The sequence below is a fragment of the Onychostoma macrolepis genome, chromosome 21 (assembly GCF_012432095.1).
Source record: "Onychostoma macrolepis isolate SWU-2019 chromosome 21, ASM1243209v1, whole genome shotgun sequence".
NCBI lineage: Eukaryota > Metazoa > Chordata > Actinopteri > Cypriniformes > Cyprinidae > Onychostoma > Onychostoma macrolepis.
Genome location: NC_081175.1, coordinates 14578748 through 14592338, shown reverse-complemented (window position 1 = coordinate 14592338; position 13591 = coordinate 14578748). Strand labels below are relative to the sequence as shown.

Here is a 13591-nt window from a genome sequence, read left to right as displayed (position 1 = left end):
TAGGGCTGAGCAGTGATGGAAGGATGTTAGGCATGCCTGTTACATCAGTATTCTTTGATTTGTGTTTTCTGCCCAATGGCTTTACTTTGAAACTCTGAAACTGAAGCAGTTCCACAGTTGTGATTTTTAAATTATTAGAGGATGAATTATTGGAAGTAGGATAAACTGCTGTAATACTACTCATTTAAAAAAGTAGCAACCATTCAACCTACTAACTACATGATTAGAAATATATACATTTATAAATTATAATTGTATTATATAATTGTCTAAGGACTTTATAATAATATAATGATATGTCGGAGAATATGTGTGGTTATGTCTTCAGCTCATTGCGAAAATAGCATGTTACTGGAAAAGCAACCGTATTGTTTAAGCAGCTCAGCTACTGAAAAATGTAGTCAAGTTAGTTGTATCACTACTTTTAGTTACTCCCCAACTCTGGAGGCTGAGGTGTTAGATTAGATATTCTTTTCAATTTGCAAGCCAAAGCTGTAAACTACGTTGAGGCAAGAAACAGGGAATCTAATGAAAAGTTACATAATGGTCTGCGTGTTTGAATGTGATAACTTCATCTTAAGGTAACTGGATTAGAGTGCGGCAGTGCAAAATGAGAGAATATTCAGGTTTTTTTGTATATCAGGTGGCGAAGAATTATAATTTCTGCTGGGGAAACTGTTCAGCAGAACAGCAAAGCTGATAGGATCTTTCATGTCTTCTCACTGTAGTTTGGCAGAAAGTGTCCACTCCAGCCAGGTGATTTGCCCCATTTCAAGCAAAAAAACATGCTTAGTGCATCGTCTCAAGACTGATGAAGCTCTTTTCCTCTCCCTCTCTCTCTCTCCTATCTCATATTTCTCAACACCACCTCCAGCAGCCTAAGGTGTGAACCCTGAGAGCTCACAGCAATCCTCCTTCACCACAGGAGAGATATTTCAGAAACTGGAGACCGTGGACTCTTGGATGAGTGTCAGATCTGACTAGCGATTCATTGTAGTAGCTGGAGGTGCAGTACGATGCAACGGCACACTCCAAATTGAAGTTATTCTTTAGTGCTGACCTTGGATGAGCTTCCCACAAATGCCAGTGCAGAAAAATCGGACCCCATCTCAAACTTGGTTCGTTCGGATCAGATCAAAGTCGGCTTTTATCAGTGCCCGATGGCACTCGCTTTTGCCACTTTCTGGAGAACGTTCACACGCTTTCCATCTAGCTTCAGTTAATCATTCTTCACTCACTCAGTCGCTCGCTCACTTATCCGACTGGGTAATTGCATATTCCGGTCTCTTATTCTGCAGTCATAAACGTTAAACAGGAATACTGTTTATGGTAATGATTCTTCCATAAGCACCACGCAATACGTGTAATTATATGACTCCGTCTAGTCAAATTGAGATGAGAGCAAATTTCTAGGGTTTCATTAAGATGGCAATTTCTTGGAATTACTGAATATTCCGGAGGCAAAATGGCTGCTGAGATTAGAGGAGGTTGCTTGAGAATTACTCATTTCTAAACCATCTGCTTCTCGAATTACACATTAGCCAAACTGTTGGTTCACAGTGGACTCTTATTGAATTACGGTGCAGTCATTGTGTTAAGGGTGGCCCAGCACACCAGCGCACCTCCGAACGTGGCGCGATCGCGGGCCTCAATCTTCTTTCTCATTGCCCTGGCTGAGCTCCGAACACCCCTTCATTTATCTTCAGGCTGTAGAGGGTGGAAAGGAGAAAGAGGACATTAAAATCACTTGAAGCTGGATGGGAACAGACAGTCCTGTCCCTGTCTTCACTCCATTTGTTAAGTTATGTTAATCTCTATCAAATCCATTCAGTGAGAGAATGACCCAAGCAGGCAACAAACTGGCAACAGTATCTTGCAGCAAAGTGGATGCGGGAGGAGGTTTAAGAGGAAGAGCCATCTCTGCCATTCCTGGTCTGTTTATCCTTTCGTCCAGTACACATTAACATCTTAATAGGAATGTGTGTTAAAGCACGTCTTTAGCCCCCTTCCTCCCTTCCTTTTGACAAGCGTGAATTAGGTGTCAAGCAGATTCCCTCTGACTTTAATTGAATCTGCCTTCCCTCTGAAAAAAGGGAAATCTGAAGTCAAAATAGCCTATTAGGTTTATCAAGTCATGTTTTGTTGGGTTTGGCAGTTAGCACCGCAGCATCATCCCTACATCCCACCCCCCACCCTTCTCACACAGGAGTTGTTTATGAGGTGAGATTGGGTGGGATGTTGTACAAGCACACCGCTCTGTGCTTTCTCGCTTTTCGTTATCCTCTAATAAGTTGTGGCCTGCCGTTTTTGTTTTTTGAACTCCCCCTGGAAATCCCCTCGGCTCTCGGGCTCAGGCCACAGATGAGAGCGGGAGATTGCCGTGGGTAAACAGGGAAGGCTGATCAACTCCTCGTGACTGGATTACCAAGCGTCGGATTGCTCAGTCGAGACATTCCCCTCGCTTCCTTTCCCTTCTCATCGCGGTTTTTTATCAAGTGAGATGTTTGGAGTGGGGATGAGCCCATGGACTGATAAAACAGTACATAGACCGTGAGATGTAGCAGGGAGATCGCATGCTCTCCTCCCTGTTGGGTGTTCCCAGGGGTTGATTTTTTTATTAAAACGAACAGATTTCAACTTTTTCTATTATGTTATGTGAAGGTCACATTAAAACAGTCTCAGAAACTTTTTACCATTCGTCTGTTATTTATATTTGATACTTTTAAGATGCTTTTTATTTATAGATTTTGTTTTACCCTCATTCACACCCAGACTTTCAATATTAAGATAAGAAAATTATCACATTAAAGTGTTATTAAAATTATATGAAGAGTTAATTTGCAAAAGCCGATAACCGATAAAAACAATCAAAATGCAGTTGGGTTGTTTTGATTAAGTAATAATAACTTAAACAAATGCAGGTAATTTACAAAATTAAAGTTCATTAAAAATATGTTTGTTTGTTTTTACATATTAAAAGTTTGTTTTAGCCTATAGCGAAAGCAGATAACTCCAAGAGTGGTTTTTTGGCAAAAGCAGATAACTCCACATTTCATGTTTTAGAGTTTAAAAAAACACTCGTTTAATCTTTGTAATTTCTTTAGATGACAAACGTTGTTGTTGTTGTGATCATAAACTGTATGGATGTGATTTGACGCAATACACGGATCTTTTCCCTCATCATTGTAACGCGCTGCTTTTGCAAGGTTCCCTGAAAACGTTTCAGCTTTTATTTTCCTTTAAGCCCTGAAGAAGATATCACAGGTTCATCAAGTTCGTCAGAATTATTCATCCTCGATCACTTTTAGTCAGCTTTGACAAAACTCCTCTCAGCTAGCACGTCTTTTCAAAGTGAAAGCAGCCTTGTCACCTGACCTGAATACAGCGCGCTGATTCGCTAAAATGGATTTATCGGCTTCTGTTCAAAAACAGCAAGTGCGCTTGTCAGCTTCTGCAGTAAAACGTGAACTCGCGATGCCTTGGAAGTGGACAATACCGGCTTTTTTGACAAATCATGTTTAGGGTTCAGATCGTGCTAAATGTGGAGAATAATGTATGGCAATCAGCTCTTTTTTTTTCTTTTTTTTTAAAGTGGCGTTTATCGTTTTTTGCAAATGAACTCTTCAAATATATAAATAAGGTAAATCTCCATTGTTAGTGAAATATTTGGTAACACCTTACTTAAAGCCTTAATGTATAATTCATTATAAAGGGTTATTAAAGGCTATAATGCATTATGTGTGTTGTAATACATTATATCTTGTCATAAATAATTATAACCAAAATTAAAATGCATAGTTTTACAATGATTTGAAAAGTGTTGTAATTTATTAACTGTGGTTACAATTATTCATGAGCTTGTATAATGCATTGTAAGGTGCATTAGAAGGCATAATTAATGCATTAAAACTACTTTTATAATGCAGTATACATAAAGGCTTTAAGAGTTACCAAATATTTTTTTAATTTGCAAAAAGTGTAAAAATATTAATTGTTTGTCTTTAGGATGTATAAAATGCTAACTATATTCAACCATTTATTTAAAAATGTTAAAAATGCCACTTCCACAAGAGAATGCTATTAAACACAATACATCATTTGAAATGTGGTGGAAATTTGTATTATTATCAGGGGGAAAAAGCATGAAGAAAACAGTTAGTTGAAAGTCCACAAGGCCAAATGTGCCCATACTTGAAGAAACCGCCCTTGATGTGCACAGAAAAGTGTGGCACAAATCTTAGGTGTTGATAATTAACAGTCTTGGTGACATGGAGATATTTCACGTCTTTCGTTGGCCGGCTCTAGAGCGATGTCTCCTGTCTATTTTCTCTCAGTACTTCTCTTCAAACTCTTTAATTTCCGAGGCGAGTGTGAGATATTGATGAAAAATTTTGCTCCTCCTTTGCTCTGTGAAGAACCAATCAAGTCCACAAACCAGCATTAACTTTGGGTTGTCATGGATCCCTACACTTGATCAATAAACTTCACATATCATTACGCTGCGCAGTCTCGGAGGCCTGCCTTGTTCTATGGCTGAAATGGAATAAATCTTTGTTAAAAATTGCTTGTGATTCGCACTTTTAGTCTTGAGGGCAAAGTGTATTTCTTCAGCTCTGGCTCCAGACAGCTCACAGTTTGTGCCAGATTCGTTTGAGTTATAGTCAGGACTGTAGTTGACAGAAGAATATAAACAACAAGGCCTGTGTCTTCAGAGCTCCACTGTCACACTCGTAAATGTTTAACCAGTTTCACTCACGCTTTCTGTTTGCATCAGTTCTGTTTGTTGGTGCCTGTCTATAGTTTGGAGGTCTTATTCTGGAGAGGAGGATTTCAAAGATACTTCAAAACCCATTGCAGGCTGTATTTAAAATGACTTACACACACATTACAAAACATTTTTGTCTACATATGTAACTTCAGCATTCATCCATCTTATATGTTTTACTATATTGTTATGTGTTCCTCTTTTCCTAACTAAATTCTCTCATTGTAGTTTCTCATTGTAGTTAATCGGAGTAAGATTAATACTAATGTGTTCTATCTATTATGGAATTGCAGAAAGAATATATGTGGTTATGTGTAGCTCGTCTAAAAAATGAAATTTGGTTGCACTTTCAATAGAGCCTGTGCTTAATGCTTTCATAATATCTTTTAATTCACTTCATAATCAGCTGTATGTTATTTAACCATAGCTATAATACAGGTTAATTAGATACACTAGCATTTATAAGCTTTTTGAAAAGAATTAATAGTTTTCTTCAACAAGGATGCATTAAACTGATTAAAATAGACAGTAAAGGCATTTACTGTGTTACAAGAGATTTCAATTTTTTTAATTTAATCTATTCATTATAGAATCCTGGGGAAATCATCAGTTTTAACAAAAAATATTAAGCAGCAAAACAACATATTAGAATGATTTCTAAAGGGTTATGTGACTCTGAAAACTGGAGCAATGACTGCTGAAAATTAATCTTTGCCATCACAGGAATAAATTACATTTCAAAATACATTGAAATAGAAAACATTTTGCTGCATTTACTGTATTTGTGATCAAATAAATGCAGCTTTGGTGAGCATAAGATGCTTAAACATCTTACCGACCGCAAACTTTTGATATTGTACATATTTAAAGCGGCCTTATAATGCACTACACAGTATAAACAGGCTTGATATGCAGTGTTATGTTTACTGTTTGTTTCTTCTGTTGCAAGTAACACATCATCTCTTGATTTTCTTCTGTCAGATTCACAAGCAGGACCAGAAGCACAGAGATTGGACCATGCGGTTATCGGAGGAGTGGTGGCCGTCGTGGTCTTCGCCATGTTGTGTCTTCTCATCGTTTTGGGACGATACTTTGCAAGACACAAAGGTAATTCAGCCCCCAGACTTTCTTGCGGCACATTTCCAAGGTCAATAGACTTTCTAATTATTTGGAATAAGATTCTGGATTGGCAAAGAAGCCATCCTGCCGTCGAAGCTCTGCAGGTGCTTTGAATTGGCCCGTGGCTACGACCACATTAAGGCCGCTATCCCTCTGAGTGCACCGCGCTGTTGTGTTCTGTAATATAAAGTGGGCGCAGCATCTCCGCTTTTCATCAGGGCTACTGCCTTCATTATCACACCACAGACTGAGAGGATGGGAATAATCCCACTCGGAAATGAAGTTTGAAGTGGATCGCTTATTCCCACCACCTTGTAACACTTTCCAAGGTTAATTCTAAAGCGCAAAGTCAAACTGAACCCAAACCTGGAGAGGATTTTATGGAAATTTTCTGAATTATTAGCCACAAATAATTCTTCCGAGCGGGTGTCAGACTCAGTTTGTTCTGCTCTTTTCTTGTTTGTTTTATCTAATAGCACTCGATCTACAGGGTCAGATTTCATCTGCCGTGCTGTAATCAAAGTGTCCCCATCATGGGGTATTAGTTTGGGGACGTAATACCTGTTGTTCTCGCACATGAAAGACAGTATAACGCAACCAAGTGCAGCGTGGTGAAATTAATGCCTTATTTATGGGCAGGTAAAGTCCCTGGAATCGACCCTCACTCTAAATTAGAGAAGCTGCTCCAGATGGTCTTTAATCTCTTTTAAAACCCAGCAACTGCATCAATCAGAGGCCCCGGGGTGCTGGAGATATTGCTTTTATCAACACGCTTTTCTTTGAAACCCACACAGGCACCTACTTCACACACGAAGCCAAGGGGGCGGACGACGCGGCGGACGCCGACACGGCCATCATCAACGCCGAAGGGGGCCACAACAACTCTGACGAGAAGAAGGAGTACTATATCTGAGTCCCGAGGCCTCTGTTGTTCTTACTATTTTCTTTTTCGTTTTGTTTTTGGCGGGAGGGGGTGGGGCATGGGGAAACTGAGATAGTTTTGGTTTATTTGTTTGTTTGTTTGTTTGTTTCATTTTCTTTCCTGGGGATCGAATGACGTAGAATGCTACACGGGCAGCTGAGAAGATGTAGGTATTTGTGTTATACAGCGGGATCAGGGTCAGGGGTGGGGTTTTGGGGCGGGCGGGATACCAGACATTGCCAGATATGAGTGTAGAAAGCGTCACCACACAGCACCTCCCCAACTGCTGGTATTTTTTGTTCATTTTCGACCATTTGCAGAAAATTCTGTGCCTTGTTCTGAATTTCTTTTCTTAGTCATGCTTTAAACGCCATCTATCACGTCACACCTTAAACCCCCCTCCCTGGAAACACACATACACCACCATCTCTGATTATTGACTTTATCAGCTTTCCTATGAAGCGCACACCTCAATACATTCCCCTACACTGTGGGCATCTCCTTCAAAACATCATATCCTCTGTACTAAGAGCAGGCCTAGTCACATAACAGCGTTTTGATTTACTCAATCCAAAGTCATCAGCATCATGGAGGGAAGTACAAGCAGCTTCCTTCCTGTCCCCCAACAAGTTGATGAGACCGACAGAGAATTGATCCTGAACGTTGCACCTGTTTTCATTCTGACAGGCCGCATCTGCATCGCTGCAGAATGCTTTTATCCTTGGTTTACTTCATTTACTTGAGTTTTTTTCCAATTATACTGTATGTGCCAGTACATCTGAAGCATCGCAACCGCTCAGAATGAGCATAGGTGCAGACGAACGGTTCCTGCTACGCTGCACCTACGGAGGCTTATCGTCTCGTTCTGCTCAGCTAGACACAGCCGAAAGCCCTTGCAGCTATTTATTGTTTCGGTATAATGATGTCTTAGGTTTTCTCAGCATTTTCATCCAGAAACGTTTTCGCACATGCCATAATGACAAAAGAGTCACCGTCACTGAAAAAGGTCTAAATGCTGTGGCTTACGTTTTGTTTTTTCGTCTTATGCTGTAGTTTCCCATGCAGGGCTGGTGAAGGTGACCCTCTAGCACACGTAAATAACTACCTAAAATTGTGTCAAAGCGAACGTTTTAGAGCCTGTTTTGTTAGGCTCAAGGGAGGAAGCACCACAACCATCATGTTTATAGATGTACAGAGAGGGAAGATTTGGAAATGATTTGATTGCTATAACTTTACTACCTTAAAATGGATTTTAACAGCCAAAAAACATCTGCATTTGTGTATCTCGTTTGTAGGCGAGTCAGTGAGGATGTGACATTGATGTTAAGCAGTCCAACAAGTGTGTAATGGTATATGATTGCCTGTCAAGTTAATTGCCTGTTTGTTCTTCCTCAGAGGAAACAGTGGCAATCGCAGCTAGCTTATCCTAGTGATATTAGTATTTGAATATAAACTGCCCAACTATCCCAGACTCCATGGTGCGAAAAAGCACCACGGCGACATAATTTCCTCTTGAAGTGTAAACAATGTGTGTTTTATTGTTTATAATTGCTGTGAGTTTCTCCTCCGGGTTCCTGCTTATGCATAATAGTCCTGGGCTTCAAATGAGGTTAGTTTGAATGGAGAGTGAAACAGTCTTTTATTACCAATACAGTTTGAAAAAAAAAAAGTGGAAAAAGCTTTTAATAACATTCCAAATACTTTAGGAAAACCGTCTACGATGTAATTAGCCGCATTTGTGGATTTTCCCCTATATTGTCAACAACACATGATGCTAACCAAAAAACTCTGCCGACACGCTCAAGTATCATGCTCTCTTTGCTCCTGTGAACGCATTAGACATTTCACCGAAGCCTAGCTACAAACGTAGCGCCCGTCAAGGGTACATAATGTAAGGTGGCTAAGATGTCTAAAGTACTTTTCCTAAAGAGAAGTATTTCTTCTCATTTCCTCATGCCTCTCTCTGTAGTGTAAGTGAACTTAGATGCCATAGTTTAGGCCCTGCTGAAATCAACCTCAGTGTGTAAATAAAACGGCGAGGTTGAGGGGGGAAAACACACTCTCGTTTGCTTTATTTTCTTATTTAAAAAAAAAAAAAACACACACACACACAAGCATTCACTGAGACGTTTTAGAGTATGTGCATTAACCATGAGAAACACTTTTGGACTCGTTTGTTTTTACGTAGAATACAAATCCGAGGGAATGTCTTGCAGCTTGATGGTTACCGTTGCAGTTGAGATATACAGTTGTGTGGCTTGTGCTTAACTAGTGAGCATCATTTAGCTTTGGTCTGGCAGCTTCTGAACAGGATTTCAGACATCCCTTCTTCTCTTTTTTGCATATGTGAGAGACATGACATCAGTATACTAATTTGTGGTATTTAGACTGGGCCGATGTACATTTTGTTCAACTTGTTATGTTAGACCTGTTTTAATGTGATTAATGTGGTTTAATCCACTCTACTAGGCGTCTGAGGACTTAAGACAGACAGTCGATGGGAAGACACGGTTACGCCAGTGATCTATTTTGTCGTCTGTCTCTTGTACAGCAGGTCGAATTGAAAGTGTCCAAATATAACTGCTTGTTTTGAGATGTGAACTGGGTTCGGTTTCAGTTCTGTCATTTCTGTTGTCGTGTTTGTTGTTTTTGTTGCTTTACTAGTGCCCCTTGTTTGATAGTGCAACAGTGTTACTGATGGAACTTGATTTGATTTCTTTTATTTGAACTTGACAGTTTTGTTTAAGCCCTGTCTCAGGTTCACGTAGAATACACGGTATGTTTGCATCTCAGGTAGAATGCAAAGTTACAGCCCCCGATTAAGAAAGTGGAAATTAAATACAAACCGGATCAAGCGGGATCTCAAATCAAATGGTGAATTTTACATTAGAACTACGTTTTGTGTATTTTTTGTTGATGTTGTTTATTTGGTGCACTGTAAAATGTGTACGTAATGTACACACTATGTTGAGTATTATCTTTTTTTAGACCTACTTCACACAGAGAGGACAGGAAAGGACAAACCAACTGCTCTCTTGGTAAAACGTAATTATTTTACAAGCTTTAGAAGAAAATTTAAAAAGTACGAAGTATGAAGGTCCACCTGTAAATCTAATCATCAGTGGGGCGTAAGCAGATCGAATGATATAAAATTATACAAATTCACCCCCAATTTGGCAAAACGTAAAATAGTTATTAATTTCCACGAGAGTGTGTTGGGGCAAACAAGTACCAATTTGAATTCAAAGTCGACATGTTTCTCGTGCTGGTTGCAGATAGTTTGGAAAGTTTTGAACGTTTATCATTCATTGTTTTTAGGTTGGTTATTTTTTGTCTTTCTGCTGTACTTGGGCAATGTTACTGTGTATTAATGAAGAAAAAATGATATCCACATTCCCATACACATTTTGTATTTGTTCATATTAGACATTTTTACAAAAAAATGGAGAGTTCTTGTCTTAATAAAAAAGAAAAGATATTAATGTTCAAAGTAATGCTTGGTTTTGGTGCTGTTATTTCTTGTTACATGACATGAAAATCTTACTCACCTTTTAAAGGTAAAGTCATACTTCTGAAAGCATGAGTGTCAATGATCTACAGTGCAGCAGGATCTGAATCTATTTGAAAACTGACAGAATCTCATCAGGAAAAAGTGGGGATGTTTGTCTTGCAGGATACTTGTGCCATTAATATTTGAGATTCACCATCTTCCATACAGGTTTTTCCTTCACAAACCTTCAAAGAATGCATTACATCTAATGTTCCTCAAATATTTTTAACAATTTAGCTATTGCACTATTCACATTTCAGTGTCCTTGGTATGTTCTTTAGACCAGTGAGTGTATGATCACATGATTTGTGCCGTGTTGAATTTGCTTCCAGAGATACATTTGTAAGTTCATTCTATTTCTGAATACATCAAGACTGTACTAAAACACCCCAGGATCATTTACAGGCTTTTAAAGTTTACTTTTGCTTTAGAGCGAGTTCACAAAATCCAGTCGAGGCTCTCGCTTTCGCATCTCCTTATTATCCTTGGCATTCTCAGCTGTCACACTTCTGAATTGTGCTTTTATTCTGCTGAACTTCGACCGAGGCAGCCTACAGAAAGAACATCTCTCTAAGGTATAGCGCGCTTCCCGCCGCTCTCTCTCAAGCTGTCTCATGCCCGCACCCTGACCTCGCCGCCCAGTGGCAATCTCAGCGACACGCTTTGCAGATGCTGACCTTGAGTTGTAGCTTTTTTTCTTTTTTTCTTCCCTCTATATGATGCCTGGTTTTTGATTGCCTGAGCAGGAGCTCAGCACCAGGGTTGTCACACTGCCAAGGCTCAAAGTCACCCTCTGCTCAGATAGGATGGATCTCAAGGTACAGGCAGAGAGGAGCACAGATGTCACGTGGAATCATCTCCGTTCCAGAGAGAGACAGAACCAGATCTGGGGGAGAAGAGAGCGCTTCGTGGCTCAAGGCGATGGCAGGATTTCATCATGTCCTGTAGCTTTGCTAGATTACAGCAGAGCCTGTAAAGTTACACTATATCTGGATTAAAAATCACATTTTAATACTTTTTGACATTTTCTTGAGCTGATGCGATGGGGTAGCTCTCGGCACAAATTGTTACGATTTAAAGCGATATTGCACACAAAAGTTCGAATTCTATCATCGGTTACTCAAACTTATGTCATTTCAAAACACCTCTCTGTTTACTTCCATGGAACACAAAAACAGAATTGTGATACTTTAGAAGGAAATAGGTCCTGGTTGTTGCAAAAAGCATATAAAACTAAGATTTTTATTTCTAATGATGTCATATTTACAAGGATTGTATAACTAAAATTACTGAACCTAGTTACCCCTCCTGCAATATGTCAAATAATATTGTGAGTCAGTTTTCAGTTATTTATTGTCATCCAGTGTTTTACATTTTTTACATTATATATTTTAAGAACAGATTTTATATGTATCGCATCAGATTACGTTTACCAAAGTGATTTTGCATATAGAAAGCATATTAAATGAAATGTCAAAATGGGTGAAATAATGTTCCATTATCATTCAGCGTAACATACTGTATATTTACTGTATGTAAAAATGAAAGAACATACTTATTCTGACCTGTACTTATTAAAAATATATAAAAGAAAATGTGATCATACTACATTTTAATATATTTAAAATGATTAACTTCGTGCTGGTGAATAGGTCAAAACTAGTGGTTTGAAAAGTATTGGCAAAGATTGGTAAAGATTTTAAATGACTATTAATTAGTCATTTGGGACCTGGACTGTGATCCTTAAATAGATTATTTTAATGTAATTAATGATTCATGTTCTAAATATATAAACTACTGTTTTTCTGAATGACATTTTAGTGGGTGTCTTCTGTAAATCGTGATAAAAATTATGATAAAATTAATATGAAGTGCAAAAACATGACAGCTCCTACACGTTTTCTTTCTAAAAATTGTGAAATCTAGTGGAAGTTTATCTTCGTTTTCTGTTATGGTAACATCAGTATATGACAAAAAATAGGAAAACAGCTTGCAGATTCTACATGAATTAATTCACAAAGAAGCAACAGCATATAGCTCTGAAATGATGCGAGGGTGAGTAAATAATGTCATAATTGTAATTTTGTATGAACTACCCCAGACTATAGGACATCAGGTTCATTGCAATCTCGTATAGGGGAGAGCTCACCTTTACAGACTCTAAATGGATCCATTGAAGGTAGTTGGAAAGAGTAAAGTCATTCACAGCAACAATAGTGTGTCTTAATAGCATTGGCCCTCCACTCACTGCAATCTGGGTCCACAGGTGAGAAGGGGACCGATTCCTGAAATTGCAAGAGATTTACAAGGATAGAGATGGAGGAATAATCCATTAAAGCCAATATGGGGTTTTGTCTCAATACAGGCATTTATAGGGCTGGAGTGGACAGACTTATCGCCGTGTGTTATGACATCATTTCTGACCCATGGACAAATCTGATTCAGAGATTAATCACAGTGTGATTCATCTCTGATTAATCAGACTCCAGCCATCGTTAGCATGTACCTGATATCCAAATCCAATATCCAAAAAGCAATTCAGACTCCCAATTGATTAGATGTGCTGAGCTTTAAATCACAGTGTCATGTATAAAAATAATTGTAATGAAATAACAAGATATCAATGCAACTGAAACAAAGGACTGTTTCAAAGAAAAGTTGCACACACACAACATTCATAAAAAGATACACTGTTCAAAATTAAGTATCTGGGCCCTTGCTGCTTGTCAAACATTAGTGGATCATGTTCATGGTTAATATAATGAACTACATCTGTGGTTACTCTGATACGTCAGCTGTGTGAACCTGAGGTGAAATTACTTCATACATCCACTAAAAATCAATTTTCAGAAGTAATTGAAAAATGCTATCTTATGCAAAGACATTCCGGCAGTTTTAAGTGTGACTTAAGTGGCCAAATGCTTAGCATCTAGTAATTATATGTATGCAATAAAAATGACCCTTCCCATGCCATTTAGAATAAATTACACCTACATTTATAAATGCCACTACAGCAAAACAGATGGCTATACATTAAGATGCAAACTAGCATATTAGACGCAGATAAGAGGTAACGACGAAAAACACTCTTGCCCTCAATGTGATTTGCATATTTAGTTTCGTTCCTCTTGATTGAAATTGATTTTAATTCAATTGCTGATCAAGCCAGTCAGCAGCATGTCGAGAACTTGCACACTGTTAACAAAGTGCAGCAAACTTGTGTGAAGCCTAAAGC

General features: G+C 38.6%; 1 protein-coding gene across 3 annotated transcripts in view; it reads left to right on the top strand.

Annotated features, from left to right (window-relative positions):
* cadm1a (cell adhesion molecule 1a) overlaps positions 1-10316 on the top strand; it is a 301432-nt gene extending 291116 nt beyond the window's left edge. For 2 of the 3 annotated variants that reach the window (XM_058758218.1, XM_058758220.1), the window contains 2 exons: positions 5747-5872; positions 6679-10316. In XM_058758218.1, coding sequence (XP_058614201.1) covers positions 5747-5872; positions 6679-6797 — 245 coding nt within the window. In that variant the 3' untranslated portion in view covers positions 6798-10316. The remainder of the gene's footprint in view (positions 1-5746; positions 5873-6678) is intronic. The other variant, XM_058758219.1, reaches the window with a different exon arrangement.
* The last annotated feature ends 3275 nt before the right edge of the window (positions 10317-13591 follow it).